The sequence below is a fragment of the Pristiophorus japonicus genome, chromosome 8 (genome assembly GCF_044704955.1).
Source record: "Pristiophorus japonicus isolate sPriJap1 chromosome 8, sPriJap1.hap1, whole genome shotgun sequence".
NCBI classification, from domain to species: Eukaryota; Metazoa; Chordata; class Chondrichthyes; family Pristiophoridae; genus Pristiophorus; species Pristiophorus japonicus.
In genome coordinates this window covers 149,735,998-149,749,563 of record NC_091984.1, presented here as the reverse complement: position 1 = coordinate 149,749,563, position 13,566 = coordinate 149,735,998, and the positions used below count along the sequence as shown (strand labels likewise).

At 49.1% G+C, this 13,566-nt stretch overlaps 1 protein-coding gene across 1 annotated transcript in view; it reads right to left on the bottom strand.

The window, feature by feature from the left end:
- The window catches only part of LOC139269184 (probable voltage-dependent R-type calcium channel subunit alpha-1E), a 450,230-nt gene that overhangs the window by 5,750 nt on the left and 430,914 nt on the right, over positions 1-13,566 (bottom strand). The window contains 2 exon segments of the mRNA XM_070888276.1: positions 260-389; positions 9,550-9,658. Of these exon segments, the coding sequence (XP_070744377.1) occupies positions 260-389; positions 9,550-9,658 (239 nt within the window).

Sequence of the window (13,566 nt, the reverse complement as noted above, 5' to 3'; positions counted from 1 at the left end):
GTGGGCTGTGTATTGGGAATGTTTTTGTGTATTTTCTCCCCAGGCCTCTCTCAGGGCGCTCCGAGGCCGGCTGTTTAGCGCGGGATCTTCCCATGCTCAGCCAGCCTAGCGCCCTGAGAGAGGTGTGTAATGCCTCCCTTAGAACCCCGCCCCACACTCAGGGCCCAGCTGCCCAATATTGCTGACTGAGGCGCAAACTGTTCCCGGGCGCTAACTTTACCAGCCCGCCGCCATTACCACCCGGAATGCATGACCTTACCTGATTCCTCTCCGAGTCTTTGTTGATGGGATCCTCAGCTGCCAGAGCGACACTGCTGGCCGCGATCACCAGCAGGATGCACATCTCGAAGTAGCGCAGGTTGACGACGAAGTGACACGCCCTGCGCAACCTGCCGAGCCAAGAGAGCAAGCAACAGTCACTGCGGGGATGTAACAGGGATAAAAAATGGTCTAGATTGTCGGGCTCACCAGTATTAGGAGGTTCTGAGGAATCGGGAGTTCCTCTGTCTTTGTAGGGATTGTAACTGTATGTACAACTCGCTTATGTATGTAAAACACGCTTATAACATTTGCTTACAATGGGTTTTAAGAAGGGAAAGCAGTAATGCTTGCTGTGTTGCAAAGCTTAGAAACATAGAAATTTACAGCGCAGAAGGAGGCCATTTCGGACCATCGTGTCTGCGCCGGCCGACAAAGAGCCGCACGGCCCTCGGTCAGCAGCCCTAAAGGTTACATATAAACCTATGAACAATGACGGAAAGGCAAAGAGCACCCAGCCTAACCAGTCCGCCTTACACAACTGCGACACCCCTTATACTCTGCACTCCATCCCAACCGGAGCCATGTGATCTCCTGGGAGAGGCAAAAACCAGATAAAAACCCAGGCTAATTTAGGGCAAATAAAATCTGGGAAAATTCCTCTCCGACCCATCCAGGTGATCGAAACTAGTCCAGGAGATCACCCTGGCCATATTCTATTCCCTGCAGTACTTACCATTATATCTGCACCGTCCAACAAACGGTCATCCAATCTAATACCAAATACCAAATACCAGCTCTAGGACCGTAACCCTAAAGGTTACTGCACTTTAATTGCCCATCCAACCATCTCTTAAAAGTGATGAGAGTTTCTGCATCCACCACTCTTCCAGGCAGTGAGTTCCAGATCCCCACAACCCTCTGCGTAAAGAAGCCCCTGTCAAATCTCCTCTGAACCTTCCACCAACCATCTTAAAACTGTGCCCCCTCATAATAGACACCTCCACCAATGTAAATAGACCCTTATTATCTACTATATCCAGGCCCCTCAATATTTTGTACACAATATTAATGAACCATCATTGGATTAACCTTAGTACAGACTCATGGAAGCGTACATATTCAGTAACAGAACAAGGACAGTAAAATATTTGGGAATATAGATTATAGTGACTGGTAGTTTTGACTCGAGTTCCTGGGAGAGGGATAAGGAGGCACCACCTTGGAAAACAAGGTTAATCAACACGTCATGAGGAACTGAGGCAAAGTTGATCCCACTGAACAACACATTCCGGGAGGGTGACATGTGATTGGAGATGGACAGGTGGGGGGAACCACCCAGAGAGAGTCTGAGCAGTCGGCCAATCGGTGGTTTTGTAGGAGGGTCGCACACTTCAAAAAACTGGAGTTGTAAAACCTCTGATCGGGGAAGTGTTCATCGGAAAACTTCCCCTGCATGCTTGAATAAAAACCGGTCAACCGAGGTTTGGTCTGAGCGATTCCGTGGTCGCTGTACGGACGGGGATACGGACAGGTGTCAATTCCTTATATCAGGAAGTCCACCTTGAGGAAGAGAAGTCTTCTTTTTACCCCAACATGCCGCTTCTGAACCCCCGCCCACTGAAACACCCCTGGCAGCCCTCCCACCCGAAAGGAGGGTGGCCGGATGCTCACCCAGTTACTGAAAATTGGGCCGGGTCAGCCTTGGGAAGTCCAACAACGGTGAGGTGCCCTCCCTAACCCAACCCTCCCCTTCGCTGGTTGAAAATCCCTAGCCGGGTGCCCATTCCTCAGCATGGTCCTCCATCTGGTTGGGGCTCAAAATCAGGTCAAAGATACTCATGACATGGGATCAGGAGGAGGCCATTCAGCCCCTCGAGTCTGTTCACCTTGCCATCAAGTGACAGCTGATCTGTGTCTTAACTCCATTTACAGGCTGTGCTTCTGTAACCGTTAACTCCTTTATCCAACAAAACTCGATCAATCTCAGTTTTTACATTTTCAATTAACCCCCTGCCTCACCAGAAATTTCCAAATTTCCAAATTTCCACGACCTTTTATACCTAACAAGGCAAGGGAATGCACATTAAATGGTAGGCTACTGAGAAGTAGAGAGGAACAAATGGACCTTGGAGTGCATGTCCACAGATCCCCGAAGGTAGCAGGCCAGGTCGATAAGGTGGTTAAAAAGGCATATGGAATACTTGCTTTTATTAGCCGAGGCATAGAATACAAGAGCAGGGAGGTTATGCTTGAATAGTATAAAACACTAGTTAGGCCACAGCTAGAGTACTGCGTGCAGTTCTGGTCACCACATTACAGGAAAGATGTGATTGCACTGGAGAGGGTACAGAGGAGATTTACGAGGATGTTGCCTGGACTGGAGAATTTTATTTATGAGGAAAGATTGTATAGACTGGGGTTGTTTTCTTTGGAATAGAGGAGGCTGAGGGGAGACCTAATTGGGGTGTATAAAATTATGAGGGGCCGAGATAAAGTGGATAGCAAGGACCTATTTATCTTAGCAGAGGGGTCAATAACCAGGGGGCATAGAATTAAAGTAATTGGGGGAGGTTTAGAGGGGACTTGAGGGGAAATTTCTTCACCCAGAGGGTGGTGGGGTCTGGAACTCACTGCCTGAAAGGGTGGTAGAGGCAGAAACCCTCACCACATTTAAAAAGTACTTGGATATGTACTTAAAGTGCCGTAACCCACAGGGCTACGGACCCAGAGCTGGAAAGTGGGATTAGGCTGGATAGGTCTTTGTCGGCCGGCATGGACACGATGGACCGAAATGGCCCCAGGACACTGAGGAGAACTCCCCTGCTCTTCTTCGAATGTTGCCATGGGATCTTTTACATCACTCATTTCATAGGCAGTCGCTCGGAATCGAGGAAGACTTGCTTCCATTCCTAAAGTGAGTCGTTTGGTGGGTGAATAGTCCAATACGAGAGCCACAGGCCCTGTCACAGGTGGGACAGACATCTACCTGAGTGGGAAGAGGGGTTGTGGTTTAACATCTCATCCAAAAGGCAGTGCTCCCCAGTACTGCCCCTCCAACAGTGCAGCACTCCCTCAGTGTTGCCCCTCCGACAGTGCGGCACTACCTCATAGAAACATAGAAAAAAAAGGTGCAGGAGTAGGCCATTCAGCCCTTCAAGCCTGCACCACCATTCAATAAGATCATGGCTGATCTTTCACCTCTGTACTACTTTCCTGCTTTCGCTCCATACTCTTTGATCCCTTTAGCCGTAAGGGCCATATCCAACTCCCTCTTGAATATATCTAATGAACTGGCATCAACAACTCTCTGCGGAAGAGAATTCTACAGGTTAACAACTGTCTGAGTGAAGAAGTTTCTCTTCATCTCGGTCCTATATGGCTTATCCCTTATCCTTAGACTGTGACCCCTGGTTCTGGACTTCCCCAACATCGGGAACATTCTTCCTGCATCTAACCTGTCCAGTCCTGTCTGAATTTTATATGATTCTATGAGATCCCCCTCATCCTTCTAAACTCCAGTGAATACAGGCCCAGTCGATCCAGTCTCTCCTCATATGTCAGTCCTGCCATCCCGGGAATCAGTCTGGTGAACCTTCACTGCACTCCCTCAATAGCAAGAACATCCTTCCTCAGATTAGGAGACCAAAACTGAACACAATATTCCAGGTGAGGCATTATTAAGGCCCTTGTACAGTTGCAGCAAGACCTCCCTGCTCCTATACTCAAATCCCATAGCTATGAAGGCCAACATGTAATTTGCCTTCTTCACCACCTGCTGTACTGCATGCCCACTTTCAATGACTGATGTACCATGACATCCAGGTCTCATTGCACATCCCCTTTTCCTAATCTGTCACCATTCAGATAATATTCTGCCTCCGTGTTTTTGCCACCAAAGTGGATAAGCTCACATTTATCCACATTATACTGCATCTGCCATGCATTTGCCCACTCACCTAACCTGTCCAAGTCACCCTGCAGCCTCTTAGCATCCTCCTCACAGCTCACACTGCCACCCAGCTGAGTGTCATCTGCAAACTTGGAGATATTACACTCAATTCCTTCATCTAAATCATTAATGTATATTGTAAATACTGGGGTCCCAGCACTGAGCCCTGCGGCACTCCACTAGTCACTGCCTGCCATTCTGAAAAGGACCCGTTTATCGCGACTCTCTGCTTCCTGTCTGCCAACCAGTTCTCTGTCCATGTCAATACATTACCCCCAATACCATGTGCTTTAATTTTACACACCAATCTCTTGTGTGGGACCTTGTCAAATGCCTTTTGAAAGTCCAAATACACGACATCCACTGGTTCTCCCTTGTCTACTCTACTAGTTACATCCTCAAAAAATTCTAGAAGATTTGTCAAGCTTGATTTCCCTTTCAGAAATCCATGCAGACTTGGACCGATCCTGTCACTGCTTTCCAAATGCTTTCCAGTATTGCCCCTCCGACAGTGCAGCACTCTCTCAGTACTATCCCTCCAACACACTCCCTCAGTACTGCCCCTCCGACAGTGCAGCACTCCCTCAGTACTTCCCCTCCCACAGTGCAGCACTCTCTCAGTACTATCCCTCCAACAATGCAGCACTCCCTCAGTACTGCCCCTCCGACAGTGCAGCACTCCCTCAGTACTGACTCTCCGACAGTGCAGCACTCCCTCAGTACTGCCCCTCCGACAGTGGAGCACTCCCTCAGTACTTCCCCTCCCACAGTGCAGCACTCCCTTAATACTATCCCTCCAACAGTGCAGCACTCCCTTAGTACTATCCCTCCAACAGTGCAGCACTCTCTCAGTACTGCCCCTCCGACAGTGCAGCACTCCCTCAGTACTGACTCTCCGACAGTGCAGCACTCCCTCAGTACTGCCCCTCCGACAGTGGAGCACTCCCTCAGTACTTCCCCTCCCACAGTGCAGCACTCCCTTAATACTATCCCTCCAACAGTGCAGCACTCCTTTGTACTATCCCTCCAACAGTGCAGCACTCCCTCAGTACTGCCCCTCCCACAGTGCAGCACTCCCTCAGTACTGCCCCTCCCACAGTGCAGCACTCCCTCAGTACTGCCCCTCCATCAGTGCAGGGCTCCCTCAGTACTGACTCTCCAATAGTGCAGCACTCCCTCAGTACTGACTCTCCGACAGTGCAGCACTCCCTCAGTACTGCCCCTCCCACAGTGCAGCACTCCCTCAGTACTGCCCCTCCCACAGTGCAGCACTCCCTCAGTACAGCCCCTCCCACAGTGCAGCACTCCCTCAGTACTGCCCCTCCATCAGTGCAGGGCTCCCTCAGTACTGACTCTCCAACAGTGCAGCACTCCCTCAGTACTGACTCTCCGACAGTGCAGCACTCCCTCAGTACTGCCCCTCCCACAGTGCAGCACTCCCTCAGTACTGCCCCTCCATCAGTGCAGGGCTCCCTCAGTAAATGCCCCGCCATCAGTGCAGGGCTCCCTTATTGTCAATCAGCACCTTCACCATCCTCAGTGTGACCATTCCATGCTTGCACATCAACTCCTTTGCCAAGATGGTGTCTTATGCTAAACATGGGTTAAACTGGCATTTCAGCTTTCGACCCCATCCTGACCACTCGGAGACGCTTTCACACCTAAAGTGTCCGAGGAAAATCACGCCACTTGTGTCGAGAAGTAGAAGCGAATGAACTGGGTGAGTGCCCTCTCTTGGGCCACCCACACCTGGAGCGCACCCCGTCCCCACCACCTCATTTCGCCAGCTTCACATGGCCAGTCAGATTCTGCCACGATCGAGAAAAGCTGACGGGAGAGTCACTGACTGATTGGCGAAGACTCCATGTTCATTCGATGGTGAGACTTGAGGGCGGGCTGCCAGCCCATAACTGGCGCCGTGGACCGATGTGGTCAAACACGGCCATACCAGCAGTGGCTCAGTGGGTATCACTCACCTCCCTGAGCCAGAAGGTTGTGGGTTCAAGCCGCACCACAGAGACTGCAGCACATAATCCAGACTGACACTCCAGAACATTATGGAAGGAGCACTGCACTGTCGCAGGGGCAGGACTGAGCGAGTGCTGCACTGTCGCAGGGGCAGGACTGAGGGAGTGCAGCACTGTTGGAGGGGCATTACTGAGGGAGTGCTGCACTGTCGGAGGGGCAGTTCTGAGGGAGCGTTGCACTGTTGGAGGAGCAGTAGTGAGGGAGCGCTACACTGTTGGAGGGGCAGTACTGAGGGAGTGCTACACTGTTGGAGGGGCAGTACTGAGGGAGTTCCACACTGTCGGAGGGGCAGTGCTGAGGGAGCGTTGCACTGTTGGAGGGGCAGTACTGAGGGAGTGCTGCACTGTCTTTTTGATGAAATGTTCAACAGAGGCCCCTCTGCCCCTCAGGTGGATGTAAACGATCCCATGGCAACATTCGAAGAAGAGCAGGGGAGTTCTCCTCGGTGTCCTCGGGCCAATATTTATCCTCCCCAGCCAGCATCAATAAAACAGATTATCTGGTCATCATCCCAGCAGCTTGTGGGACTCCAGTCCCTGTATCTTGTGTCGGGCAGTCATGCTGAATCCTACAGAAAGCTGACTGCTCTCTTCCTTCTCGTGTTGAAGATCACTGCTTGTGCCTGGTAGGAAGGGCATGGAGTCTACACACTGACTGCTGCAAGATACCATGCAGGACTCACAGAGTGACTGCACTGTATTGCCAGGTGACACAGCTGGATTTCCTCTGGTGGGGGAGTCCAAATCGAGGGGGCGTACCATAATTCGAGCTAGTCCGTTCAAGGGTGCTGCGAGGAAGCACTCCTTCATATAGAACCATAGAAATTTACAGCACGAAAGGAGGCCATTTCGGCCCATCGTGTCTGCGTCTGCCTCCTACCCTGCAAATACAACTCCAGGAAGGTTGTTTCTAATCAGAGCTTGAGTGCTAAATGTGTATTTTAGCACCTCCAGGCACGTTTAAATCAAAGTAATCATCAGCCCCAACATGGCGTGCTGAAACCACACTTTCAACGCAAGTGGTTCTTATTCGCACAGCACTCACTTAGCGCCTGTCTTCATCTTTCCACCAAAATACCCCCACCCACCCCCCCGCCCCAGAAATTCAGAACCATCACCTCCCCATGGCTGGTGATGTACCTGCTCCAACCACTTGCTCACCAGGGTAGGAGGTGCATGTCCATTCACAGGGGGGGGTCCCTTCTGGAGCAGAGAGAGAGATGGGGGTAACACTTCACCCCCAAGGCTGTCAAGTAGACGTGCACCCAGCTCCTGTCATCACCTCTAAAGGGCATGCAGAGGAATTAGTTTTCTTCGGTCTGGAGGAGTCCTTGTTCCATGTATATGTAGAGTGTGCTAGGTTGCAGCCCCTGTTCCATTATTTGAAGGGGCTGCTCCTCAAATTCTGGTTGCACTTCAGTCCCACTCTCCTGATCTTTGGGCACCCTGTGCGGAGGGAAGCGGGTAGGTCCGAAGGCCTCCTCGTAGGACTGCTCCTGGGCACGGCCAAGGGGGCCATCAGCCGGTCCAGGCAGCGGGCGGTCGAGGGGGTCGTTCAGCCCGACTGCCTGCCTCTCTTCTGCGGTTACATCCGAGCCAGGGTGTCCCTGGAGATGGAGCACGCGTTGTCCACCGGTACGCTAGCGGCCTTCTGCCGGAGGGACTGGAGTGCATCATCACCCCCGGCAACCAAATTTTAATTTGAACCACGTAACGTCTAAAGTTTAATTTGTCGGTTTTCGTGCCCATCCCTTTAATCAGGGGACACTTGAGTTAAGGATTTATTTTTTTACAGGTGCAACTAAAATAGTTGTTGAGTAATTAGGGTCGCCGACTGTGATTGGATGTATTCCTGGAGGTTTCATCACATGACCTCTCAGCTTCAACCGATCAAACAGCCATTTTTCTTGCTCTTCTCCAATATTTCAAGCATAATTGAGACACACTGGGCCTGAATTTGCGGTCGGAGGCTTCCTGCGGGTGAAGGCTTGCGAGAAACAAACAAAGCTACCCGATGGTCCCGGAGGTTGTTAGACGCGCGCTCCTGTGTGTTCTATGTGTACACCTGCGTAAAGGCTCACGTAGCCCAGGGGCGCACATGTCTCTTCAGCGCCCTTGGGATCCCGTGGGCCGTCCCAAACTTACATTATGCTGATGAGGATTTCATTTACATACAGAATCCCCATAAGCAGGAATAGGAATCGCCAAACATCTTAATTAATGAAATAAAAATAATTCATGACATGTTCAAAATAAATTCAAATACAATTAAATTCAACATTTAAAACAGAAGTTACATTTTCTGAAAAATAAATGTAAATGTTTTAAAGGGGCTAAGATTAACCTATGACTAATTTTAAAGTTTTTTTTAAACTTAAAAACATTTTTTTTTGTAATTAAATATTTATGTAAACTCAACGCTTGCTTTTACCAGGCGTAAGAGTTTCAGGGACATTCGCTGGGCAATGGCTGGGCAAATACACCAACTCTCCACCTGCAAATTTCCATGCCCCGGGGATAAGGATTAGGAGCAGGAATCGGCTATTCGGCCCCTCGAGCCTGCTCTGCCATTCAATGAGATCATGGCTGATCTTCGACCTTAACGCCACTTTCCTGCACCGGCCCCATATCCCTTGATTCCCTTAATACCAAGCTGAAACTTGACAGATCTCAAGTTCCAGGTTTTCAGGCATGCACAGTGTGAACGTGGCCATGGGCCCCGGAAATACAGGCCACTCCTTTTTTTAAAAACAGCCCAATGATTTTTTTTCACCGAGTTTTTTTTGCTTCTTCAGGCAGTGTAAAGAGAACAATCTATAATTCCTGGTGGTTCCAGGACAATTTAGCAGCGATGGGAATCGAATGGGAAAGGTTACATAGGTTGGGCCTCTACTCATTGGAATTCAGAAGAATGAGAGGTGATCTGATCGAAATATATAAGATTATGAGGGGGCTTGACAGGGTGGATGCAGAGAGGATGTTTCCTCTGATGGGGGAGACGAGAACTAGAGGGAATGATCTTAGAATAAGGGGCCACCCATTTAAAACTGAGATAAGGAGGAATTTCTTCTCTCAGAGGGTTGTGGATCTGTGGAATTCGCTGCCTCAGAGAGCTGTGGAAGCTGGGACATTGAATAAATTTAAGACAGTTTCTTAACCGATAAGGGGATAAGGGGTTATGGGGAGTGGGCAGGGAAGTGGAGCTGAGTCCATGATCAGATCAGCCATGATCGTATTAAATGATGGAGCAGGCTCGAGGAGCCGTATGGCCTATTCCTGCTCCTATTTCTTATGTTCTTATGCATGACTTACGGGTTGGTAGTGCTGAAAAGGAACATGGAGCTGTACGGTACAATGGTCTTGGATTTCTTCTCCTCATCCCTCACGGAGTTGCTGCTGCTGCACATACTCACACTGTTTCCTGAAACACAAGCACAGAGAACCAATCAAAAAGGGATGAGTTCCTACGAAATGAATTTAAGGAGCTAGGAGCTAAATTAAAAAGTAGGACCTCAAAAGTAGTAATCTCGGGATTGCTACCAGTGCCACGTGCTAGTCAGAGTAGGAATCGCAGGATAGCTCAGATGAATACGTGGCTTGAGCAATGGTGCAGCAGGGAGGGATTCAAATTCCTGGGGCATTGGAACCGGTTCTGGGGGAGGTGGGACCAGTACAATCCGGACGGTCTGCACCTGGGCAGAATCGGAACCAATGTCCTCGGGGGAGTGTTTGCTAGTGCTGTTGGGGAGGAGTTAAACTAATATGGCAGGGGGATGGGAACCAATGCAGGGAGATAGAGGGAAACAAAAAGGAGGCAAAAACAAAAGACAGAAAGGAGATGAGGAAAAGTGGAGGGCAGAGAAACCCAAGGCAAAGAACAAAAAGGGCCATTGTACAGCAAAATTCTAAAAGGACAGAGGGTGTTAAAAAAACAAGCCTAAAGGCTTTGTGTCTTAATGCAAGGAGTATCCGCAATAAGGTGGATGAATTAACTGTGCAAATAGATGTTAACAAATATGATGTGATTGGGATTACGGAGACGTGGCTCCACGATGAGCAGGGCTGGGAACTCAACATCCAGGGGTATTCAACATTCAGGAAGGATAGAATAAAAGGAAAAGGAGGTGGGGTAGCATTGCTGGTTAAGGAGGAGATTAAGGCAATAGTTAGGAAGGACATTAGCTTGGATGATGTGGAATCTATATGGGTAGAGCTGCAGAACACCAAAGGGCAAAAAACGTTAGTGGGAGTTGTGTACAGACCTCCAAACAGTAGTAGTGATGTTGGGGAGGGCATCAAACAGGAAATTAGGGGTGCGTGCAATAAAGGTGCAGCAGTTATAATGGGTGACTTTAATATGCACATAGATTGGGCTAACCAAACTGGAAGCAATACGGTGGAGGAGGATTTTCTGGAGTGCATAAGGGATGGTTTTTTAGACCAATATGTCGAGGAACCAACTAGGGGGGAGGCCATCTTAGACTGGGTGTTATGTAATGAGAAAGGATTAATTAGCAATCTCGTTGTGCGAGGCCCCTTGGGGAAGAGTGACCATAATATGGTGGAATTCTGCATTAGGATGGAGAATGAAACAGTTAATTCAGAGACCATGGTCCAGAACTTAAAGAAGGCTAACTTTGAAGGTATGAGGCGTGAATTGGCTGAGATGGATTGGCGAATGATACTTAAGGGGTTGACTGTGGATGGGCAATGGCAGACATTTAGAGACCGCATGGATGAACTACAACAATTGTACATTCCTGTCTGGCATAGAAATAAAAAAGGGAAGGTGGCTAAACCGTGGCTATCAAGGGAAATCAGGGATAGTATTAAAGCCAAGGAAGTGGCATACAAATTGGCCAGAAATAGCAGCGAACCTGGGGACTGGGAGAAATTTAGAACTCAGCAGAGGAGGACAAAGGGTTTGATTAGGGCAGGGAAAATGGAGTATGAGAAGAAGCTTGCAAGGAACATTAAGACGGATTGCAAAAGTTTCTATAGATATGTAAAGAGAAAAAGGTTAGTAAAGACAAATGTAGGTCCCATGCAGTCAGAATCAGGGGAAGTCATAACGGGGAACAAAGAAATGGCGGACCAATTGAACAAGTACTTTGGTTCGGTATTCACGAAGGAGGACACGAACAACCTTCCGGTTATAAAAGGGGTCGGGGGGTCTAGTAAGGAGGAGGAACTGAGGGAAATCCTTATTAGCCGGGAAATTGTGTTGGGGAAATTGATGGGATTGAAGGCCGATAAATCCCCAGGGCCTGATGGACTGCATCCCAGAGTACTTAAGGAGGTGGCCTTGGAAATAGTGGATGCGTTGACAGTCATTTTCCAACATTCCATTGACTCTGGATCAGTTCCTATGGAGTGGAGGGTAGCCAATGTAACCCCACTTTTTAAAAAAGGAGGGAGAGAGAAAACAGGGAATTATAGACCGGTCAGCCTGACATCGGTAGTGGGTAAAATGATGGAATCAATTATTAAGGATGTCATAGCAGTGCATTTGGAAAGAGGTGACATGATAGGTCCAAGTCAGCATGGATTTGTGAAAGGGAAATCATGCTTGACAAATCTTCTGGAATTTTTTGAGGATGTTTCCAGTAGAGTGGATAAGGAAGAACCAGTTGATGTGGTATATTTGGACTTTCAGAAGGCGTTCGACAAGGTCCCACACAAGAGATTGATGTGCAAAGTTAGAGCACATGGGATTGGGGGTAGTGTACTGACATGGATTGAGAACTGGTTGTCAGACAGGAAGCAAAGAGTAGGAGTAAATGGGTACTTTTCAGAATGGCAGGCAGTGACTAGTGGGGTACCGCAAGGTTCTGTGCTGGGGCCCCAGCTGTTTACACTGTACATTAATGATTTAGATGAGGGGATTAAATGTAGTATCTCCAAATTTGCGGATGACACTAAGTTGGGTGGCAGTGTGAGCTGCGAGGAGGATGCTGTGAGGCTGCAGAGCGACTTGGATAGGTTAGGTGAGTGGGCAAATGCATGGCAGATGAAGTATAATGTGGATAAATGTGAGGTTATCCACTTTGGTGGTAAAAACAGAGAGACAGACTATTATCTGAATGGTGACAGATTAGGAAAAGGGGAGGTGCAAAGAGACCTGGGTGTCATGGTACATCAGTCATTGAAGGTTGGCATGCAGGTGCAGCAGGCGGTTAAGAAAGCAAATGGCATGTTGGCCTTCATAGCAAGGGGATTTGAGTACAGGGGCAGGGAGGTGTTGCTACAGTTGTACAGGGCATTGGTGAGGCCACACCTGGAGTATTGTATACAGTTTTGGTCTCCTAACCTGAGGAAGGACATTCTTGCTATTGAGGGAGTGCAGCGAAGGTTCACCAGACTGATTCCCGGGATGGCGGGACTGACCTATCAAGAAAGACTGGATCAACTGGGCTTGTATTCACTGGAGTTCAGAAGAATGAGAGGGGACCTCATAGAAACATATAAAATTCTGACGGGGTTAGACAGGTTAGATGCAGGAAGAATGTTCCCAATGTTGGGGAAGTCCAGAACCAGGGGTCACAGTCTAAGGATAAGGGGTAAGCCATTTAGGACCGAGATGCGGAGGAACTTCTTCACCCAGAGAGTGGTGAACCTGTGGAATTCTCTACCACAGAAAGTTGTTGAGGCCAATTCACTAAATATATTCAAAAAGGAGTTAGATGAGGTCCTTACTGCTAGGGGGATCAAGGGGTATGGCGAGAAAGCAGGAATGGGGTACTGAAATTGAATGTTCAGCCATGAACTCATTGAATGGCGGTGCAGGCTAGAAGGGCCGAATGGCCTACTCCTGCACCTATTTTCTATGTTTCTATGTTTCTAAAATGGACCAATCAGGTTCGGCACCAGGAATGGCTCAGTTAGTCTGTCCGCTGAGTTTCCAAAAGGTGCCAGGCTGCGTCCTCGGTCTGTATGGGTCTCATTCGGGCAAGAGAGGGAAGAGCAGGCCATGGTTCCTGCTGGGAGTAGGAACAGCACACAGGGAACTGTCCCCCAGTGAGAGTCAGCACCTTCAGGAGAGGAGGGGAGTGGGCCCATGGAATATACCCCAGTGAGAGTCAGCACCTTCAGGAGAGGAGGGGAGTGGGCCCATGGAATATACCCCAGTGAGTGTCAGCACCTTCAGGAGAGGAGGGGAGTGGGGCCCAGGGAATATACCCCAGTGAGAGTCAGCACCTTCAGGAGAGGAGGGGAGTGGGCCCATGGAATATACCCCAGTGAGTGTCAGCACCTTCAGGAGAGGAGGGGAGTGGGGCCCATGGAATATACCCCAGTGAGAGTCAGCACCTTCAGGAGAGGAGGGGAGTG